This window comes from Myxocyprinus asiaticus, chromosome 8 (genome assembly GCF_019703515.2).
Source record: "Myxocyprinus asiaticus isolate MX2 ecotype Aquarium Trade chromosome 8, UBuf_Myxa_2, whole genome shotgun sequence".
Taxonomy (NCBI): domain Eukaryota; kingdom Metazoa; phylum Chordata; class Actinopteri; order Cypriniformes; family Catostomidae; genus Myxocyprinus; species Myxocyprinus asiaticus.
The window spans coordinates 41,982,520-42,006,440 of NC_059351.1; the positions used below are offsets into that span (position 1 = coordinate 41,982,520).

At 37.5% G+C, this 23,921-nt stretch overlaps 1 protein-coding gene across 3 annotated transcripts in view; it reads right to left on the minus strand.

The window, feature by feature from the left end:
- LOC127444566 (catenin alpha-2) overlaps positions 1 to 23,921 on the minus strand; it is a 784,313-nt gene that overhangs the window by 18,355 nt on the left and 742,037 nt on the right. For all 3 annotated transcript variants that reach the window (XM_051704010.1, XM_051704011.1, XM_051704012.1), the window contains 4 exons: positions 22,773 to 22,929; positions 17,282 to 17,482; positions 9,410 to 9,561; positions 3,148 to 3,261 (listed from right to left, as the gene is read on the minus strand). In XM_051704010.1, coding sequence (XP_051559970.1) covers positions 3,148 to 3,261; positions 9,410 to 9,561; positions 17,282 to 17,482; positions 22,773 to 22,929 — 624 coding nt within the window. The remainder of the gene's footprint in view (positions 1 to 3,147; positions 3,262 to 9,409; positions 9,562 to 17,281; positions 17,483 to 22,772; positions 22,930 to 23,921) is intronic.

Here is a 23,921-nt window from a genome sequence, read left to right on the forward strand (position 1 = left end):
CTTAGCTCCATTGTGTTTCTGTGTATCAAGGTCAGTGTCATAACTTCACAAAATAATTTTTAGAAAAAAAAAACTGCTGATCACTTTCAAATAAATTTGAGCTTATATAGCTGTTTTTCTTCATGACTTTGATTAATTATGACTTTAATGACAATCTTCCAAGTGTGTCCTTTTAAAAGAGACCACAATTATGCCTGTAATACAATGTGTTGATGAACTACAGCCAATGTATTTTGAGTATATCATTTTTAGGCTTGTGCTCAAAACAAGGGGGCACTTGGAAAGAAGTTAAGGGTAAGGACATCTGTTTTTTTTTACCTCTCATTTGCTTTTAGGACATTATTAGTTAGGTTTAGGTTAAAGTTTTAAGTTTGGGAGGTAAGTTTTACTCCATCCAACATTCATCTTGTCTGATTACGACACCATTTAACTCGCTTTTAGCACCCCTCGCTGGACATTTCTCAGGGAAACTGCAGTGAAACATGCAATAAAGCACATAATTTTGCTTTGCAAAAATCTTGCCATGGTCACGTAATTTACATGAGATCAGGCTGGTTCACACTAAAGAACGTTGTAGCACCCCTTTTGGCAATGTTTACAATGCATACTTGCATTATAATGAACTGCGGTCTGACACATTTCAGAACGCAGCAACGCAAACAATTTAGTTTACATACTTAAAGTATGTTTCAAACCAGTGTGTTCAAATACTTTTTGGGGCCACTGTAAAAGAGCTGTTTGCTCATGAGGACTCTGGTTCGAGTTTGAGTTTGACAAGTCCCAATACATTTTACCCTCTCTGTCCCTTAACTATTCTATACATGAAGGCTAAAAAGCCCATTAAAAAAAAAAAAAAAAAAAAATTTAAAAAGAGGGAGAGAGCTTATTTCTCCCTGTTGGCTTTCTCAGAATTCACTTATCCCAAATCTGTCTGGCTCCTAACTGATAACAAGTGAGGGTGCAGGCAGTTTAATGCTCCAACAAATCCTTCCCCATACACACCGGTGCCATTTCCTTTAACACGCTCATATTGTGTGGTGAATGCCCAAGTGTGTATGTGTGTGCGAATCTGTATTAGAAATTCCACCCTCTTCACACAAGCTTCAAAAACGCCTTTTAATTTCTCTCATTTGAAATAAAGTGGCCCAGATACCGGAGTTCAATTTTATGGCTGACCTATCAGCGCTGTTATCCTATCATGGAGCTAACAGATAGAGCTGTGTGCGTATGAGTATGAAAGTGTGAGTCAGTGAACAAATATCTATTTTTATTTATCTTTTATGAGAACTCAAAATCCATAAAACTTAAAGTCACAGACTATATCTATATGACAGCAGTGACAGAACATTTAATGTGCATTCAGTTGATGTAACATTCAGTACCTACGCACATGACTGCACTTGAACTTAATTGAACCAAGTTTATTGGTGAGCTGAATGCTTTTCTATGGTCAATTTCTGTCATGTTAATTCTGTTTTCAGAATGACCCCATCTTTTTCTCTCTTTGTGAGTGCTTCATTTGGTGTGTTTTTTTTTTTTTTATTTCTGAACAAATGATAATTTCTTCTCATTCATGTCAAATAATTCCTTCCCAAGACTAATTGGTATCAAACTGAGTTATGGTGTATGTTTTTGAATGCCGGCAGTAATACTGATATTCTCCTTATGTCTCATAAGCAGCCCACTGTGCACTATTCACAAATACACTAATGCGGGTTAAACCTCGAACCCTGGTGAGCCCTGCTGTCAAATGCTAGTGGAGGGGGTGACATTGTCAAGAGTCTCATCTGCAGTTAGACATGCACATGCAGAGTGTGTTTTTGAAACTGGGACCAAAATAAGTCATATATGCAGGATTTAACTCTGGTGGAAACATATACATCTGTATGCCTGGCATGAAACATCCTCTCCTGCTGTGTTAAATATTGAAGATGCCATGCGACACAGCACTGATAATCGCAAAGCCTGAATGGCACAGTAAATACATACATACTATCATAATTATTATTGTTACTAAATAAGTTATTAGAAAGGCAGCATCCTAACTGAAATGGAACCTCATAAGTGACAGATTTGGAATGTTCTTCACAGGCAGCATCTCTGCGTTATACAAATGGATCCTTTACGCGTTGCAAGTTTCTTTTCTACAATTTCCAGAGGAGAAAATACAGAGCAGTGCATTACGGCAGTCAAAAGAGTGAAAGACAGCACCTGTATTCAGATAGATTTACCCTACTAAATTAACGCGGAAATGCATCACAGTCTGTGAAAAGGGACCATAATGCTCATCACCTAAAGTGCACGGGAATCTCGACTCAATTGATTTCAATAGTTTGCCGTTAACATGTTGCCAAGTTATAAATGTGACTCTAATAGACATAAAAATACAAAGAACCCACAGCTACTGGGTAAAATAATACATTTTTAATTAAAACTAGTTTATTTAGTTATTGAGTGAAGTATATCTATAATTGGCATTTCTCCCGCTGCCTTTTGTGATAGATTTTGGATGGACTGCCATCTCTGCAATAGATATACACAATGCTGCCTTTGAATTCGAGAACCTGTTATCTTTTGGGACAGCTTTTGTGTTTGGCGTGCACCTATGATGCCTTAAAATGCTTACATAGGCCGCTCACTAGGTTTTGGAACAGAGAAATACTCTCAGAACTACAGTCTCTGCAGAAAGCATTTATAAAAACTGGCACCGAAATTATGTCTATATAAGAAAGATTTGATTCGGGTGGAAAAGTACACATCTTTATGACTGGCATGAGACATCATTTCCATGTTAAATATTGAATAAAAAGAACCATTAGATATCATGTGACAGAACTGACGTGAAGCATAAAAGGCATAAAATACATACGCTTTATACCTGCTGTGTTTGCTGTGAGTGATGGTTTGATTTTTTTGGTGTATTTTCTTCTCTCAGTAGAGGGTAAATAACGTTTCTTTCTTGTAAAATTGAGAAACATATTATGTGCAGGCTCTGACTGACAGGCCCTCTTGTTGTTCTGAGACTAGCCGTAATTTTACAGTAATCACACTCAGTGGTGTTAAGTGTTTTATATTGTGAGACTAAACCTGATGAAAGTGACAGGTGGAAACCGAGATGCTGTTCAGTGTCATGCAGGAGTCACTCACCCTTGCGCTCTGTCCAGCAATAAGTTGGTCATCTTCTGTCTGGACGCTGGTGCGGCTACGAGCATCATAGTCCTCCTGCTCAAAGTCAGAGTCATCTTCCAGCTCTTCTGGGGTCTGAAAGAAAACAACAGAACAATATTAACTAGCTAGCTAGCTAGCTAGATAGACAGAGAAAGAAAGACAAGCAAGAGGAGAGCGAGTTAACACAGATTCAAGTCCTTGTGTGGTTTTTGTTTACATTGAATATTTTATTTATTTTTCACTGTTGCAGTTTGAATAGTCTTGGCCTATTTGAACATTCCGTCAATGTAGGTCTAATAATAATAATAATAACAATAATAATAATAATAATAATAATAATAATAATAATACGTTTATTATTATATATAGCGCCTTTCTTGAACTCACTTTACATGAGAAACAATTACATGAAAAACAGCAAATGGACAGCTACACACACACACACACACACACACACACGCACAAAAGGCACTCCCTACCTAACTAACTAGCAATGCTAGCAGGAGATAACACTGATTGAAGAGATGAGTTTTTAGTTGTGATTTAAATGATGAGAGAGTGTTGAGTTCCTGAAGGGGTTGTGGGAGAGCATTCCAAAGTCAAGGAGCAACAGTCATAAATGACCTGCCTCCCATAGAAGATAACCTAAACTTCGAGACAAACAGGAAGTTTGCACCAGTAGCCTTTAGAGTGCAAGCGGGAGTGTAAGGGTGAAGCAAATCAGCTATGAACTGAGGAGCAAGTGTGTGAAGAGCCTTGAAAGTTATAATCAATATCTTGTATTGAATGTGATTGGAAATTGGTAACTAGTGGAGCTGTAGCAGAATGGGAGTGATGTGTGCAGACTTTTACTGGAAGTAAGAACTCTAGGTGTAGAATTTTGGATGTACTGTAGGTGATTTAGGGTCTACGTGGTTAACCCAAAGAAGAGTGAATTACATTAATCCAATCTAGAGGAAATGAACACATGGATTAGTGTTTCTGCATTGTTCATGTTGAGCACTGGACGGAGATGGGCAATACTGCATAAGTGAAAACATTTCATCTTTATAATATTATTTACATAATTATTTATTATTTGGGGCCCATTATTAAAATCTCACTCTTCTCCGCATTGAGCTTCGAGAAGTTAGCATCCAACCAAAGTCTTGAGTCATAGAGGCATGCAGATAATGATGGTGGTGGGAGTGGTTTTGAAGAACTATAAATGACATAAATCCGAGTGTCATCCGCATATCAATGGAAACTAAAGCCATGCTTCTGAATAATTTGGCCAAGTGGAAGGACATAAATTACAAAAAGAAGGGGGTCCAGCACTGACCCTTGAGGGACCCTCTTAAAACAGATGAAGTTGATGCTTTGTAATTCTGTACTGAGACTGCTTGTCTTGTAGATAAGATTTGAACGAATGATGAAGAGTATCAGAGATGCCTATAGCTGACAGATAAGTAAGAAGGATTTTATGGGAGACAGTGTCAAAAGCTGAGCTAAGATCGAGTAGAAGAAGAATGTTGAGTGAACCTGTGTCTGATGAAATGAGACTGTCATTTACTACCCTTAGTAGAGCTGTTTCCGTGCTGTGTAGTGGGCGAAAACCTGACTGAAAAGGCTCAAAAAGATTGTTAGACTTCAAGTGTTCCTGCAATTGGGAAGCAACCACTCTCTCAAAGATCTTGGCCACAAATGGAAGGTTGGAAATAGGCCTATTATTCACCAATACACATGGGTCAGCACCAGGTTTCTTGAGTATAGGGTTGACAGTGGAATCTTTTAATGCTAATGGAATTTTTCATATTTTGATCGTCCTCTGTGCAAAAACTGAAATTCTGATCAGTTAGAAAAGATAGAAGAGTCTGTACCAAATCAGAATCAGAATGAGCTTTATTGCCAAGTATGCTTACACATACAAATAATTTGTCTTGGTGACAGAAGCTTCCAGTGCACAACCAATACAACAACAAGACAGAGATATTAAAAAAAAAAAATTAAAAAAAAAATGTGAATAGAAAATATAAGTATACAGAAATGCACAATAAGTCTATATATATATATATATATATATATATATATATACATACAGTACTGTGCAAATGTTTTAGGCACTTGTGAAAAACTTTCAAAGTGAGGATTTCTTAAAAACAAAATAATGACATAAATAGTTTTCATTAATCAATTAACGTTATACAAAGTCCAGTAAACAGAAAAAGAGCTAACTCAATATTTGGTGTGCCTCAACATTTTTGCCTTCAAAACAGCACCAATTCTCCTACTTAAACCTGGACACAGTTTTTCTTGGTTGTTGGCAGAGAGGATGTTCCAAGCTTCTTGGAGAATTCGTCACAGTTCTTTTATTTATTTAGGCTGTCTGAATTACTTCTGTCTCTTCGTGTAATCCCAGACTGACCCGATGTTCAGTGGGGGGCTCTGTGAGGCCATGCCATCTGTTGCAGGGCTCCCTGTTCTTCTATTCTATTCTATTTGCAAAAGAAATATCTGGGAGTATAAAATGTATATTTAATAATCATATTGACACTAAAGTAGCAGATATAAATAACCATCTTAAGACAAATGTTTTTATGTGCCTAAGACTTTTGCACAGTATTGTATGTGTGTGTATATATATATATATATATATATATATGTGTGTGTACAAATACAAATCTGTTATATACATATAGTGCAAGGGAATATAATGGCAGAAGAGGTAGGATATGTTGGATAAATATAAATAGACTAAGCTGTGTATTGCACATAATTATTGCTCAATGGGGCAGTTTTAACTGTTCATGAGATGGATCGCCTGAGGGAAAAACTGTTCTTGTGCCTGACGGTTCTGGTGCTCAGTGCTCTGTAGCGCTGGCGAGAAGGCAACAGTTCAAAAAGGTAGTCCAGAGTGATTTTTCCAGCCCTTTTTCTCACTCTGGAAGTGTACAGTTCTTGAAGGGAGGGCAGGGGCAGTCCGAACTCAGCAGTTCGAACTGTCCATTGTAGTATTCTGATGTCCGATTTTGTAGCTGAACCAAACCAGACTGTTATTGAAGTGCAGATGACAGACTCAATGACTGCTGAGTAGAATTGTATCAGCAGCACCTGTGGCAGGAGTCAATGTGGGTCTCCCACTTCAGGTCCTGTTAGATGGTAGTGCCCAGGAACCTGAATGACTCCACTGCTGCCACAGTGCTGTTCAGAATGGTGAGCAGGGTCAATGTTGGGGTGTTTCTGCTAAAGTCCACTATCATCTCCACTGTTTTGAGCGTGTTCAGCTCCAGGTTGTTTTGACTGCACCAGACAGCCAGCTGTTCAACCTCCCTTCTGTATGCCGACTCATCATCATCTTGGATGAGGCCATTGACTGTAGTGTCATCTGCAAACTTCAGGAGCTTGACAGAGGGTCCTTGCTGGTGAAGTAATTTGTGTACAAGGAGAAGAGTAGTGAGGAGAGCACACATCCCTGGGGGGCACCAGTGCTGATCGTACAGGTTCTGGAAGTGAATTTCCCCAGTCTCAATAACTGCTGCCTATCTGTCAGAAAACTGGTGATCCACTGACAGATAGAGGTGGGAACAGAGAGTTGGGTTAATTTAGTCCGGAGAATAGCTGGGATGATGGTGTTGAAAGCCGAACTGAAGTCCACAAAAAGGATCCTTGCATATGTCCCTGGTCTGTCCAGATGTTGCAGGATATGATGCAATCCATGTTGACAGCATCATCCACAGACCTGTTTGCTCGATAAGCAAATTGAAAGGGATCTAGAAAGGGTCCAGTGATGTCCTTCAGGGGGGCCAACACCAGTCTCTCAAATGACTTCATGACCACAGATGTCAAAGCAATGGGTCTGTAGTCATTAAGTCCTGTGATTTTGGGTTCCTTTGGGACAGGGATGATTGTGGAGCATTTGAAGCAGCAGGGAACTTCACACTGCTCCAGTGATCTGTTGAAGATCTGTGTGCAGATGGGGGCCAGCTGGTCAGCACAGGATTTTAGACAAGTGGGTGAAACACCATATGGGTCCTGTGCTTTCCTTGAATGATAGCAGAATTTAAATTTTTGGTGAAACTTTCCCTTTTAAGTCTCCTAAATTTTATTTTCAGTTACTCATGGATTGCTATTGTCAACAAGTTATTCTTTGCAACGTTTAAACCTTACATCTATATTTTAAATACACATCTCCTTGAGCACTTGAGGGTATTCTTGCAATCTATCTGTTGTCCTAGTACTCTAGCTTGGTGACAACTTGAGACGTCATTTTCAACAGACAACACAAGAACTGTGCATTGCTGCACAAACGGACCTCTGTTCTAACATAAAGACACACCAGCCATTAAACCAGTCAGATCTCAATGAATAATTCACTCATCCCACAGTTTGAGTTACAAGTGACTTGCATCATTGTTCTCCAACTCCCTTTTGGCTTTCTTGTCAGCATTATAAAAAGCAGTTCCCACTTAAAGTGGAATCAAACATTATGAGAAGAAGGCAAAGGCCTCTAGGCTATTCGGATTTAGATGTGATCTGTTTTCTTGTATTCCGCCTGCCAGTAGTTTCAACATCAGCCCTATTTGCCTCAACACCCTCATCTTGCTTGTATGTCACTGACAAATGAGAAAATTGGAGACAAAGAAAAGAAAGAGGGTTTATCTTGACAGCAGCCTCCGCTCCAGCCACTCTGAGCGGCAGAACTTATAAAGATACACTATTGATTGAATCAGCTGGGTAACAATGTATCACAAACTGGCAAAGTCTTCTTTGTTGCCTGGTTTAATGAAGATCCCAGCTGGATGGAGACTTGATGCAGCCACGAATTAATGTATAGAAAACGAACAACAAAAAAGAAAATAAAGCAGTGTACTTTTGTACGCAAAGCCATCTTGAGTTAATTTTTTATCTTTAGAAGGATACATTCTTTGACAAAGTGTGTGTGTGCATGTGTAGTTGCACTGTCATTCTCCACTTCTTTGGGAGCTGTACTATTTTCAGAGCTTTAGCAGTCACCATGTCTTGGTGGCTGAATAGTGACCATAATGGCTTTTTGAGGCAGCAGAATGCATACGAGCTCTGCATGATCTATCTTTGTGATTCCTTTTAATGTGTGGGGCTGGTTTGGGGAATCAAATAAAGAAATAAATAAATAAGTGAAAACAAGTCAGATTTCTATTTACAATTATCACTCTGTTCCAAGGCATCTCAAGCTCTGCTTTAAGTTATTTACTGATAACACACTGTTCAATATTGTTTGATGTTCCCACAGTAGAAATGTGCATCTTAGAAAATGTCTTTGTGACAATTTTGGGGTGAATAAATTGAACAGTAGCGCCACTTTTTTGTGCGGTATTTGAGTGCAAAACCCTTTGTATCGTTCACTAATCACACGCAAACCAGTTTAACCAGGCACTACAGTAAATGTGCTTAAATAAACTTGCACCATAACAAAATCCATTGTAATTTTTATGTGCATTTCAGTGCAACCATGCTTCCTTGCTTTTAATGTAAAATAGGCTAATTATAAATTGCACTTTTTTCCCAAAACTCATCGCTGTTTGTCTGCAATTAATGTGTTTTTTTTTTTATCTTTTCTTTTGCCACAGAATGTGGGGAGTATACAGAGTTTGAATAAAACAAGATGCGTTTGTACAATTTCTATTGATCATGGCTGGAGCATTTCAAATGGCAATTTGCAATGTAGTCGAGCACACTTGGGAAGATTCATCGCCTCCCCCATTGTGTGGCGCACCTTTATGCAATGCATATATTTTATATACTGTTTTCGTGCCACTGGAACCTACACGCAAGATCAGGATTTGTGTTGTACAAATCACAATTTTGAATCCAAATTTTTAGCATGTTTGTAGCACCCAATTTGCAAAATACTTTTTCAGTTAGTTCTATTAAACTACAAGCATTCACAGTCTCTGTAAATAGAACATACACTAGGCAAAGCAATAAAAAAAGAATACCCTACCATTTTCATTTGGGCAACAATGTCATAACCAGATACTAAAAGATCTGGTCTACTAAAAGACTATTGTCTCCAACAGTATGTAATAACACAGCATTATTTCACACTATAATGCTTCTATTTTATCTTCCTCTGTTTGATGAAGTCATAACCCACTATATTATAACATCTGTGTGAAAATTAGGTGTTCAATGCATTATAATGTTTTCTTTTTTACCATACACAATAATGGGGCAATGAATGCAGTGAAAGCCCTGCTTGTGAATAGCGATTCTCTAATCTTACCCTTATCATGAGCACTGCTTTCCTGATGTCTCGCACTCCATCGTAGACGAGGCGAGAGGCGTCGATGAACTCGTTCTCCTCGAATGGCTGCGGAGGACTTGTGCTGAGAGCCTCAATGGCGACCTCCACCTGCTCAGCAAAACGTGGCATCACTGTAAGAAAGATAAAAAAGGATGTTGGTAATTCTTGTTATGCAGTACATTTCTATGTTCCCATCATATATGTCTCAACATATTGGATAAATTATTTGACACAATTTTTAAAGATGGGAATAATGTTGGATGGTTTTATTATATTACAATATAATATTTAAAGACTGATCTTAAATAAGGTGAATCTTAAATAATCATACTCGTTTGTTTCAGTGAATGATGACATTTTTGCAATGTTCCCGAATGGCATGCACTAACTTCTAACATACAAATCTGGTAATTTATGAAGATTTTTACCAGCTGTTTCATTATTCCCCCTTTCTTTCACGAGTTTGCATGTTCATATAATCTTGAGATAACGGTAAATGGTTAAACTGGTTTGGATTTGAGGGTCTTGAGTACAAGACTTGACTAAAAGTGAATGTATACTAAGACAATGTAATATATCATGTATAATAAATGTAGAGGAGGGATGCTGAAAGAAATTTAGCTGGAAAGAGGTATGCAAGCCATTATATACTCTAGTGGTGATTGCGAGATTAGATGAATGTGCATGTTTAGAACATTTATCAAAGTATATTGTTTTATATGGTAGCATTTAAGTCCTTAATTTCACTATCCATCCTTTTAGTCTTTTGTAATATCAATTTTATTTCCATCCTGCTGGGTTCTATCTCGTTAGGCATTCAGTTTTTTATTTTTTATTTTTTGTCATTGTGTAGGCTGTAAATAATCCAGCTGAAGTTCCTGATCTTGACCACTGCATATTCCTGAAAGTATTGTATACCCTTTTAAAGCAATATTTCCTTAAATCACAACACAGGCATTCATTTGTTAAAAGTTTCAGAGCTTAAAATGTGCTGCATAACAGTAATGACCCATGTTGGATAGCTAGAGTTAGCGTGGAGGACAGAAAGACAGAAACACTGCAAAAACATTTTCAAAAAAGGGATTACATGCATCCCGCAAAAGCTAGACTTCCCCTCAGGTGCCAAACATATCAGAGAAAAGACATGAGGGGTGAGGAAAAATGGAGAGAGAGTATGCAAACTTAAGAAGCTAAGTGTTGAAATTCAGGTAGGCACATCTATTTCTGCGGTCTCCTCGCTGTCAGTCAAGCCTAAGGACACGGACGGCAGTGGGAGAGCAGGACGAGAAAAATGTCACCCTGAAAATATGTGGACGGGGTGCCCTCCGTCTGCCAATTAACCACTTCACCTTGCCGGCAAAGCGCTGGGAACACATGACCATCAGTGAGCTGAGCTGCCATGACTCTTAAAGACCGCAGTGACACCTCCTCTCTCCAAGCAGGGTGACGAAAAAATTACATCCCCTTGCTCTTGACTGTCCTCCTTAAATTCACCCTTCATCTTTTTCCTTAGAGATTCCATAATGACCAATGATTACAAAACGCTGTCCGTAATAAGTGAATGTTTGACAAACAAGAGTCTAGAATGAACAATGTTGACAGACATTGATTGAGTGCAGCTGAAGAGCTCGGAAAAGGTCTGCTAATGTGACATTAGTCTGATCTGTTTTTATGATGAGGCGTAATTTGGTGTTTACACTGAACAAATGTGTTTGGCCCATTTAGCCTTACGTAACCGCTGTGACAAAATACCCACAGCTAATGCTCTAAACTCAGCAGTGAATAGAGACTTTTAAGTACATTTAATTTAGCTAAAATGTCAATATAAAATGTTAATAGCATTTTAGAGCACTCTGGCAAACCCTATTATGAACCCTCAGTTTCAACCCTGTTGATAGCGCAAAAACAGGTTAGTTGCTTTAAATGATTTTTATGTCTCTAGTTGTATTGTAACAGGTACTCGGCTCCATTGTGCTGCACAGCCCACTGATTCATGCTCACATTCGAACCTGACATGGAATGACCTGCCTGCCCACTGGTAATACCCAAACACGAGAATTTGAGTGTTTCAATGGCAATACCATTGGTGGCGAGAAACCATATTGCGATCTAACGCAGACATCGTGTCATGCTCATTTCAAAGACCAATTGGCGGATGATTAAAAAAATATGGGCATGGTAAAAAGCCCAAAGTACAGTATTTGGGATCATATTAAACCCTTGAGCAATCTCCAAAGTGATGCTCTTAAAATATTCAACGGATGTATCAAGGAAGGGAAGGTCTCTAGATTTTTATAGGTGAAGTGAACTAGGAATATTATAACCTGAGATGCACTGCTCCATGGAGAGGTTGGGTTTTATGAGGACTCTCTTATGACAAGGAAATTCTAGAGTGTTCTCATCAGCCATGTAACCAAATCAGAGAGTCATCCATGATAATTGCAGATGTGGATCTCAAACAATAACCAGTCTTGTGATTTCTCATGATGGTTTTGATTGCAGGCATCTGACCTAAGATCAACTTTAAAAGAGGAACCTGTGTAGAAAGGCACTTTCTACACATGTACAGAATGTGATGCAAGTTAACACTGAAAAGCTTAGATATTAATTTCAAATGAACACTTAAGAAACACAAAATTATGCAAAACATTAAAGAAGGTGCAGCAAAGTGTCTTTATTTTCTTTTTTTTTGTTTTTTCTTTTTTTTTGTCTTTTTTTTTTTTTTGTCTACCCCCGTCTTGCTTTAACACAGATTTAATTCATTTTAATCCACTTACTGGGGAGGCATAAAATGAGCTTTGGGGAATTTCGCTGTGACTTTTAAATAGAAATGAAATGTTTTAAATGATTTAAATATTCTTCCTGCTAGTTAGGAGCAATTGGAACTCAGACCACTGAGAGATGATGAAAGGAACTAATGAAAACCATGGTGGAAGGGATTATTTTCTTAAAATGTTTAACTCCAAATAAAGCAAGCAGTTAGATCTGTGCAATGGGACTTCAAATGGCATTTTTGGAGAAGTGCTTAAAGATCTCAGACAGTGTTGCAATGAATTATATAAAACATGCACAGACAAGGTTTTTTTTTTTTTTTTTTTTTAGGAGGCTAAGGTCAGACTAGTCTAATGGGCTTAAAATGAAAACACAAAGAGACATTCCTAATGCTAATAGGTTTTACAGTATGCAAAACACTGTAAATAATTAGAAAAGGAGTACAGATTCATTTTTTAACAATGAGGTCACTTGTAGTTGTTGTAGTTGTTTTAATTTACATTCTGCCCCTTAGGCTGTTGAATCAGTTAACATTCCCCTTTCTACTGGCTCTGTATTGCTTGCTTGCTTTTTTCTTTTTCAAGAACAAAGTGTTGGACTCATTGTATCAGGCAGGCACTGAATAATTCTATTACTGAAATCTTGTTTTGCATGCATTCTCCCCGAGTCTCAATGTCCAGACTCTAGTGCCACAAAGAATAACATTTTGTGGGGGTCATTTGACTGTATAAAATCATTGCTTTTTTTGGTATCTGAGCAAACATGGCCTTCAACCTGTCAGTGAAGCACTATATTTGCCATAAAAAATAAAAGAAAGAAAATTGTGTGTTATATGGAGGGCAGTGATTAGGTGGCCATATTTAATCTCTGCATGGTCACCCTTTGGCATGAGACCTATTGATTCTGCCTTCCTCCACAATAGTATCAACATTCCTGCCTTCTACTTGAAACATTTACATCAGCCATATTTCTTATTTTTAAACTACCGGGGGCCTGAACATAATCTTAATGATGGAGTAATTTGTCCCCACATGAAGATTATTTTGGATGGGGGAAAGATGGAATAGATAAAGAAAGGGAAAAGTCATCACAGCTTTGCTATTAGACTATCGATTTCCAGGCTCAAGGACAAGATTCAAGACTTGAGAGTGCCATGTTTGAAAGGTCCTACAGCTTCACTTTTGTTACATTTACACTGCTGTGGGACAAATGCTGCATTCAAGTGGACCTGTGAAGCTCCTACTTCCGATTGGCATTTGTTATTATGACATGTTATGCATTCAAGTCCGAAACAAAATGAATACACCTGCATGACTTTTACATGACCTAAAGTATATGATTCATCAATACATGGTATCTAGTAGGGCAAATGGATACAGGGCCTTCGGTACAGTACACACAGTCACATGAATGATTACATATCTTAGCACGTGTGAAACCAATATTAAAACAACAGGGGACCTGGGTAACTCAGCGAGTATTGTTGCTGACTACCACCCCTGGAGTCGCGAGTTCGAATCCAGGGTGTGCTGAGTGACTCCAGCCAGGTCTCCTAAGCAACCAAATTGGCCCAGTTGCTAGGGAGCGTAGAGTCACATGGGGTAACCTCCTCGTAGTCACGATGAGTGGTTCTCGCTCTCGATGGGGCACGTGGTAAGTTGTGTGTGGATCGCAGGGAGTAGCATGAGTCTCCACATGCTGGGAGTCTCCACGGTGTCATGCAAAATGAGCCACGTGAAAAGATGCGCGGATTGACGGTCTCAGAAGCGGAGGCAACTGAGACTTGTCCTCCGCCACCCGGATTGAGGTGAGTAACCGCGCCACCACGAGGACCTACTAAGTAGTGGGAATTGGGCATTCCAAATTAGGGAGAAAAGGGGATACATTTTTTTTTTAAAAACATATAATGAACAACACAAACCCCATATATCTAAAATGAAAAAGAGAACAAGAACCAAAACTTAGAACAGAATGTCACACGGTACACTAGAAACTGCGGATCGGATAAATGCATGTGAAGTTCATACTAGCTAGCTCGCTATTTTCCCAACTGTGGTGGAACTAAACTATATATAAATATGTCAGACTTAAATAAGCCAGAGATTGAAAACCCACCGCTGTCTCTAAAATCTGTTGTTTGGGAGCATTATAGTTTCGCAGTTAACTACAGTAATACTGGGCAATGAGTAGTGAACAGAACAAAGACTGTGTGTTGGCTCTGTTTCACCGAAGTCAGGTATGTGTCAGGAAGCACATCTAACATGATGACTCAGTTGCGGCGACATCATCCACATGTGTCTCTTGAGCATACAAGAGCAAAGCATAAACAGCATGTGCAAGTTAGTCTCGCCACGACGTTCAAGCAGCCTGTCACTGCAAGCTCAGACAGAACTAAAGAGATAACAAACACCATAGGAGTATTTATTGCTGCAGATATGAGACCATACTCAGTCGTCAAGAACACAGGATTTAAGCATCTGCTTAACATGCTTGAGCCCTGTTATATAGTTCCTATAAGAACGCATTTCAGCAATACTGTAGAGCTCGTTCTATATAATCTAGCACATGCTGTAATTTTCCAGCAAGGGACACTGTCAGCGTTAACAGATCCGCTCTCTCCTCTGATAATGTGGATATTCAGATTTTCCTGAAAAAAAAAAAAAAAAAAATAATAATAATAAAATACAATTTGAAAATTGAGTGATAAGAACAAGTGGTGAACGGCAAAAGGCAAAGAAATCTGCACTGCTAATGTCTTAATTTTGTTACAATTATTATAATTGCAATTTTCTTTTTATATATATTTTTAGTTTTTATACAATGTGCATGTAATAGGCTCTTAAGTTTTTATTGTAATTTCGTTGATGAAATAGTACAGTCATATATAAATGAGCAAGAATTGTTGCCCATCAGCCACTGTGTTTTCCCTGCTGTACTTAAACCATACCGAACGTGACCCCAAAAAAGAGGAACGTACCAAACCATGAATTTTGTGTACCGTTGCAGCCCTAGTATCTAGTAAATTATTCATAATTTGCATAAAACAAACCACAAAGAGAGAGTCATTTTCTTTACATTAGTTGACAGCAATTTTATCAAAAAAATCACTGAATTTGGGGGGACTGGGTAGCTCAGCGAGTAAAGATGCTGACTACCACCCCTGGAGTCGCGAGTTCAAATCCAGGGTGTTCTGAGTGACTCCAGCGAGGTCTCATAAGCAACCAAATTGGCCTGGTTGCTAGGGAGGGTAGAGTCACATGGGGTAACCTCCTCATGGTCACTATAATGTGGTTCTCGCTCTCGGTGGGGTGCGTGGTGAGTTGTGCATGGATGCCACGGAGAATAGTGTGAAGCCTCCACACAAACTATGTAAAAGCCATGTGATAAGATGCGCGGATTGACGGTCTCAGATGCAGAGGCAACTGAGATTCGTCCTCTGCCAATCAGATTGAGGCGAGTCACTACGCCACTATGAGGACTTAGAGCGCATTGGGAATTGGGCATGCCAAATTGGGGAGAAAAAAAAAAGCACTGAATTTGAAATAATTTTGCAAAATCATTGCTTTCCATCATCTTTTATGTCAATATGCCCCTTCCAATGTCATATTTCAGGTATCATCTAGAATTTGGATCTCCCCACTGGTAAATACATATAAATTATGATATTCCAACTCTACTTGAAGGCCACAAAAGAAAAGGTCAAGATAAAGTTTGGTGCATTCACTTTAGACTGAAATAATTTTCACTTTAGAATAATTTACTTGTTCATCTTGAGTCACACCATCAGACTCCTACAGTGATTTCTGAGTCTGGATGAAGTCACTTTGTAGTAGCTTTGTATTATATAACTTTGTATTATAATAATAATGTTCAGATGCTATGCATTTCTATTGTGTTCATTCTCAAACCTCCAACCATGACAATCCTTCTAGCCCAAATCTTTAAAACCTTTGTGTGCCACGTCTTGTGCAATAATGACAGGTCTAGAATAATCAGTGCTTGATTTTTGTATTTATTTATTTTTTATTAAAAAAATTGATATGGTTCAATTCCATCTATGTATTGTCTTGGCACCAAAATAAATAATAATAATAAATAAAAACAAAAACACTCAAGCCAGCCTAACCAAGCTGACCAAGCTAATGTTTTTCAAACAATAGTAGAGGTGCATTTAGACAGAACAACTACATAAAAAAGTGTCAGGTGAGATGTTTCTCTCTCTATCTCTCGCATTTATATTGCATTCGCTACACATTAGCACCTCAGATAGCAGCCTTTTTTTTGTTTCCTCATCAGCAAAGCTCTTCCAGATAGTGTCTCGGAACACTGTGCACAAATCTCTGCATTACTTGCGATGCTTGTATGTTTTGGCCCTCTGCCTTGTCTCTCAGAGTCTAAATTGCCACCTCCTGAAAGCTGGCACTAGATGGTGAAAGGTGGAGGGGTGGGGGAAAATGGATGAAAAATGAATGAGTAGAGGATGAGTGCCAGAGGAGGGAACAGGTGGTATCTCTGGCCTCACCATCTTTTCTCGTCTGTCTGCCTTTATTTTTTTTAAAAGAAAGTTCACTCAAAAATGAAAATCATATACTCTCTCTCATATTTTTCCAAACCTGTATTTATGTATTTATTTATATGGAACACAAAATGAGATGCTAGGCAAAATGTTAGCCTCGATCAACATTCACTTTTATTTTTTTCCTCCGTACAATGAACGTTCTGCCTAAAATCTCCTTTTTCTTTTTTTTTCTTTCTTTTTTTTTTCACGGAACAAAGAAAGTCACATGGGTTTGGAACAACAGAGGGTGAGTAAATTACAACTGCAATTGTTAGTGAACTATCCATTTAACTCCCTTCTTCCAAGAGCCTCCTGCTCTCTTCTCTCCATCTGCCACCATCTCTACCAAGAGTTCATGCCTTAGTGAACATGAGACCAGGATGGAGGCGGAGAGGTCTGATCATATTAGAATGAGTGGGGGTGTTAATGTCGTTTGCATTACAGTGTGTCATTTTAATGACCTTAAGGTCTCTAGATGCTCCAGACTTGATTAGAGGTGTGTGTATGATCTTTGTTCTCACCGGTCTCTGAGAGGAGTTTGATTGACTCGAGAACACGCTCAGTGTAGACTCCAGGTTCATAGTTCTCCATCTCGGCATTAATAATGTGTACCACACGAGCAGCTCGGCCCCGGATCGCCCCTGCTGTCCTGTCCAGCGTGTCCACGTCCCCCTCCTGCAGGGCGATCACACACTTATTCACATCCTCCAGAATGTGGTTTTCTGTCAAGAGAGAAAAAAAGAGAGAGAAGAAATTAGATAAAACAAGCCTTAGAGGCCCTTAAAGTATTTTCAACACGTACAGACCTCTGTACTGTGCAAAGGCAAAACACAGTAACTACAAACATTGAGTTAAGAACTAAATCATGTTTCTTAGACTATGATTTGTCCTGTGACAGACAGGTTTTGCTCAAGTATGCTCAGACTGACAGAAAAGAGAGTTAAAATGGCAGAAGCTACAAAATGCTTGTTAAAAGCAAGGAAAAAATACAATCAACAACAACAACAACAAGAAAAAATAAATAAATAAATAAAACAAAATCACATTCTGCCTTCCTACACTTCCTCCTTAAAATGCAAATATAATATTTTATACACAGAGATTTATTACTTCTTACCTAGTTCTTGTTTTGACAGGGGCAATTGAGTCTAATATTGACAGACACAAATAGTTGAAATCTTTTAACTGATCAGTTGTATTGGCAGCATCACAGTGGCTTAGCCACCCAGAATATTACAGATTATTCTTTGACTTCAAATATACGTTTATAAAAAAGTTATAAAATGCAAATTCAGATTTCTGAAAGTGTGAAAGAACGGTTTGAATGTGCCGCCTTTCTGTTATTAAGGACAATTTTGTACGATATCCTTTTTTACTATTATTATTATTTTTGATTGAGGCCCACCCAAAAGTAGTGTCCTGGCTCAAGCATCATGAGCCCAGTTATCAAAAAAAAAAAAAAAAAAAAAAATATATATATATATATATATATATATATATATATATATATATATATATATGAAAATCTATCTACAATTTCTGGAATTATAGTACAAGATTGATAGGAGCAACTTGTCTTACTTTTCTCTGCAGTTAATACATCAAAAAGAATGCTTTTATGATCCTGCACAAACGTGTCCTCTATTTTCAGATTACTCAGAACCAACCCAAGAGTAAACACCAGAACTAACATATGACCTCAATTGTGCATTGGACCAGATACATACAGCTCCAAATGAAAAGACTGTATAATGTTTAAAAATGTGTTTATCACAGGATCATCAGCCCTGACTACATGAAAACATATTAATATTAACATATTAATTAACATATTTTAAAACCAAATCAGAGAGCAGTTCTATCTATCTATCTATCTATCTATCTATCTATCTATCTGTCTGTCTGTCTGTCTGTCTGTCTGTCTGTATTGTATACAATCTATTTTTGGTCTTTTGCCTATTTTTAATAAGAAAAGAGAGGGACTGAATCGGGAAATGTTACAAGCAAGGCTTGAACCAGAATCACTCATAAGCGCGACTGCTAATTGTTTCAGAATGCTTGCGCTAACCGTCTCTGCTCCGATTCTCCCAAAAGGTGAATGTGGTCTAAAAACTACTTTCAAGACCACAGACCAACAGCTTTCATCCATGTATGGACCTCATTAAATCCTTGCTGGCTTGTGATTCCAGAACCTTGGCATGGTTCTTAATGAGAGTGTCATTTGTATCCTTCCTTTAAGTAGCTTTGAAAAAAATGCTTTGTTTATCCTCCCATTGCTGTTTGGCAACAAGTCAAAGGAATACTGCCTAAAATCAAATCTATTTAGATTCTTATAATATAGATGAAAAACAAGAAATGGACCACCATTAAAGTTTTTTAAAATTGTAAATACTGTCTCATATAATAATATATAATTAATTTACAAGAGGTTCAAGAATAACCTTGACTATTGAGTTTCTGGTACATGTTGTGGTATAGCACGTCTGCACCATTTTAAGAGATATTTTCAACCCTTGTACTTTAATTTCCCTTTCTGTGTAAAAGTATTGATGGTTTCTCTACCTTTGCAAAACACTCTGTTTACATCTTTCCTGTGAAATAAATTACATATAATTGATTCTGAGTCAGGGAACATTGCAAAGCAGAAGACTAACACTTATATTGTAAAATAAGCTAATTTTACAAGCACATGTTTTGTACTTGGGCTTGCAGGAGAATTTTCCAAATTGGACTGTACGGCTTACATCAGACTGGGGGGCTGATTACGAATATTGCCTGCAACTTCATTTCATACAGCCTGCACTATCCTGAAAAAAAAAAAAAAAAAAAGAAAGAAAAAGAAAATGGCCCATAAAAACCTAGATCTCGTTCTTTAATTTTGTGTGCATTTAGTGTTGACATAATAAATCCTGCTTTTAAATCCCTGACTTCATTGCTAATCAATACACTACTGTTTAAAAGTTTAGAATTCCCATTATATTTTAATGTTTTTAAAAGACAATGCTACAAGAATTACAGTAAATACATTTATAATGTTACAAATGTCTATTTCTACTTAAATAAATGCTGTAAATTTCTATTCATCCACAAATTGTCCACTTGCAGCAATGATGCCTCTAGCACACAGTTAAATATATTTAGATCAAGCTTCATCCCGTGCTTTCTGTATCATTTCCAAAGATATAATTGGTTTGTAGGACCCTTTACAGACCTTTAGATTAGACGCTTCTAACAGCAGCTCAACACCTAAAACTTAGACTTATCAATCCACTATACTCATTTCTAATCATTTACCATCCAATCTTTAAGTTATTTTGGCTGTTCTGCCCTTTATTAATTGCCAGTGTCAGATGTGGCTTTTTAAACCATGTCTTCTCTTCACTGTTTAAGATGAAGCTTGGGTCTGTGATGTACTGGTCATTGAAGCTGTCAGTTAAGGTCCTGTGAGGTGTCTGTTTCTCAAACTAGAGACTCTGATGTACTTGTTTGTTGTTCTGCTTCTGGGCTGTCCACTTTTCTCTCTGTCCTGGTCAGATCCAGTTGCATTTTTTCTTTCAAATCAGTAGTGTATATAATGTCTTGAGCTTTTAACAGTAGACTGATGATTTTTGTAGAAAAAAAAAAAAAAAAAAAAAAAGGATTCTTTTTGGCCAGTTTTCAAACCAAAATTTGACTTGGAAGAGCAAAGTGACTTGTTGGAAATGCAAGTGTACTCAATACTTAAGCAACTGAAAAAAGACACTGTATTGCAATGTTCAAACATCATGAAATAGCACAACCCTTTCAACTGTTCTTACAAAAAGAAAAGCACCAAATTAGCACATTAGACTGATTTCTCATGGATTAGGTGATACAGTATATACTTTCATAGTAGACTGGAGTAATAGCTGCTGAAAATGGGGCTTTGCAATCATTCATTTTAACATAAAAATATAAAACAGCTACTGTATTTCAAACAGTAATAATAATTTTCAACATTTCTAATGTTTTTGGCAGTATTTTTGATCAATTTAATGCATACTTGTTAAACATAAGCATCAATCAAGAAAAAAAAAAATGCCTTAGTGATTCCAAACTTTTGAACGGTAGTGTATATAATGTTGATTCTGGTTTTTGTGCAAGATCCTGCCAATCTTCTCAATTCTGCCAGTAAAATTTCAAAAGAAAGATAAGTTGTTGGAGAGGAGAGTGAGTTTCAGCACAGGTTGGAGGTGAGATTGAGTACTTTATTGGGGAGATATTGACACGCTTCATTTGAAAAGAAAATAATTTTAGTAATGAAAGAATTCAGTTAATGACAGTCAGTTAAAAACAGTTAACACAATGACCTTACTCATTTGCAGAAATGCCTGAACTGCATTGAATATATAGAAAAATACAATAATGAAAAGTGAGCTTTATGATGCTGTAAGAGATAAAAGCTCTATTTGATCATGTAATAAGCACTTCTACAAAAACAGTCACCTTCATCAGAGTGAGGAGTTTGAGTACCGAGTTGTATTTTTGAGATTTAGAAAAAACAAACAACAACAACAACAAAAAAATCTTGCTTTATTTTTCATTGTTTTTCCAATAAAGGACATACCAGGACATCCCCAAGGGAGGTTTCTTCAGATTTAGCTCACTTTTGGGAACAATTTTGTCTAGCTAGTAAAGCTACATTTATGGCACAGAAAATGCAATAATCTTTTTACCATAGCAAAACAAGAGGACTAGGAATATTTTAGGCATATATAAAGGGCCATAATGTTTCATATTCATTTTGCATTATTTGACCATTTATGTTCTCCATCGAGTAGCAGAATGGACATTCCCATTCAAGATAATGGGGTCTTGATGGTGAAGGCAGCTGACATTTTAGAGTGTCCATTATGAAGAAAATTATAAAGATGTGAAAAACACGCAGGGCCATATTCTACTGCTGCACTTTGTAAGGAGGGTCTCATTGTTCTGAATTCAAAAGGAGGTTGATAGACATTCACATTATATATATATATATATATATATATATATATATATATATATATATATATATATATATATATATATATAAAGCTTTAAAAGCTGTTTAAAATGTAATAGTAGATCTACATAATTTGCGCAGTAAGTAGACTCTATGGTTGTCTCAAAAGAACAAAACTGGCTGTAGTTTACTGGATTTCTGAACATAGATCCCTGGCTAGACTACACATATATACAACTATAAAGTTAGTCTAGCATCATTTGTTTGCAGGTCTATCATCATTAGTTTGCAGATGTAACTTCGTTAGCTATTATGTTATCTATTCAATGACATTCATATATTTTTATGGAGTGTCTTTTTGCACCCCGGTGTAAATAGCATCTGCCACACAGCACAGCTATTTTCACCCCAATAGTCTGGTGGAACCACAGAAATATATGGCAAACTAAACTATTGATGTCACTGCAGTGGCATGGGGTGTAAAGATGGTGTGTGAATGTGTGCTTTTGTCCAAGTGACTGTGGTTCGAAACCATGTTTTGTTCCACTCTTTTTCCCATCTGATTTCCTGTTTCCACTCTTAATATTTCCTTTAATGCTACTTAAAATAATAGATGAAATTTAATATAAACGTTGATTTCATCACAGTGATTTGGTCATGGTGAATGTCGAGGAGTGCAGTGAAGGGTTTGTTCAGGATGCGGGTTCTGCCGATCACACTCGTTCCCATGTGAAACCATGGTGGGGGTGGGGTGGGGGGGGGGTGGGGGTTCTAAGGTAAGGTTAGGGTTAGGTTTAGGGGTAGATGTTAATATAAAATATTATCTACCATTATTTTCACCAGGGTTGGGGTGCAAATAATATCTGCCACTATTTGCACCCTGGTGCAAATAGCATCTGCCACATTTTTAAGTGTGCTTGAGTATCCAAATACGTTATGGGGCCACAGTAGGTTCAAACTTCTTTTTCAATTTTTTTTAGCATTATCAGAATCATATTACAATCATAAACTGTCCTACTGCGAAGTAGATTCTCAGTCAATTAAATTACCTGAAACAGACAGGAAGTCATCGACGGAAGTGATGTCATCTACAGCCTCAGTCAGAATGCGCACTTGCTTCTCCCACTGGTCCTTGAAGACGTCCATGTTGTCCTGGGCAACCTTGCTTTGAGGGCGGGCTGCCAAGGTAAGGGCTGCATTGATTACCTGTGAGGAGGAGAACAATAGGATTTGTACCTTGCGTCATGCCTAAATTATTTTCTGAAAGTCAAAAACTACAAGAAAGTAATAAGTCACACTACTGACAAATGTTATAGACACTAGAGTGAAGCCAAGTGTAGCTGATTTTCATTACCCCAAATGCAAAGACAAAAATCATGAACACATTTTCAGCAGACAATGTCTCAACAAAAGGAGGCTTCAGTTACTGTATGTCCAAAGCAAGCAAGCAATTAATGTAGATTATATGGTTAAACGTGTTATTTGCATCAAAACGCTACAGTTGCACCCACAGAAGTGGGTGTTTTCACAAGTCTTGAGTCTCATACTGATTCATGAAATCATCAAGATCTAAAGGTTGTTGCAGACATATTATATTATATTATATTATATTATATTATATTATATTATATTATATTATATTATATGTCTGTGGCAAATGCTCTCAGACATCTTTTACATTATTGTTAGGCAACAACCTCAAGCAACTCACAATTGCTTCTAGTTTTCTAAGTGCTATAGCTTTACTTGCAGTGGCTCGCTTCATCAAGAGGCCAACAGTTATTGAATCTTTATACCTCACTTCATCCGTCACTCCCTTTGTTCTATTAGCCAGTTTAGTTCCAACCTCACAACTTAGATCAATTTTTTCAATACAACATACTCTAGAAACAGGTTGGATTTCAGATAAGGATTTTAGGTCTCTCAACTGTGAGATTTGTTTTAACTTAAATATCCATCAACCATAACACAATTTAAAGCCAAAATATAATCACAATTGAACCTATTTGCTTCTTAATATACATTCCTGGCCTTATGGTGAATGATTCAGTGCATGTTATTCCAAAGAAAGAAATGTTTTTTCTTTGCAATCTCCCCTCCAAACAGCTATTATGTAGAGAAGTTTTTCCCTCATTAAATGTCCTGTCTCACTCGCAACTACATCACATTACAGAAGTAAAATGGGTTGCGGGTGCCAT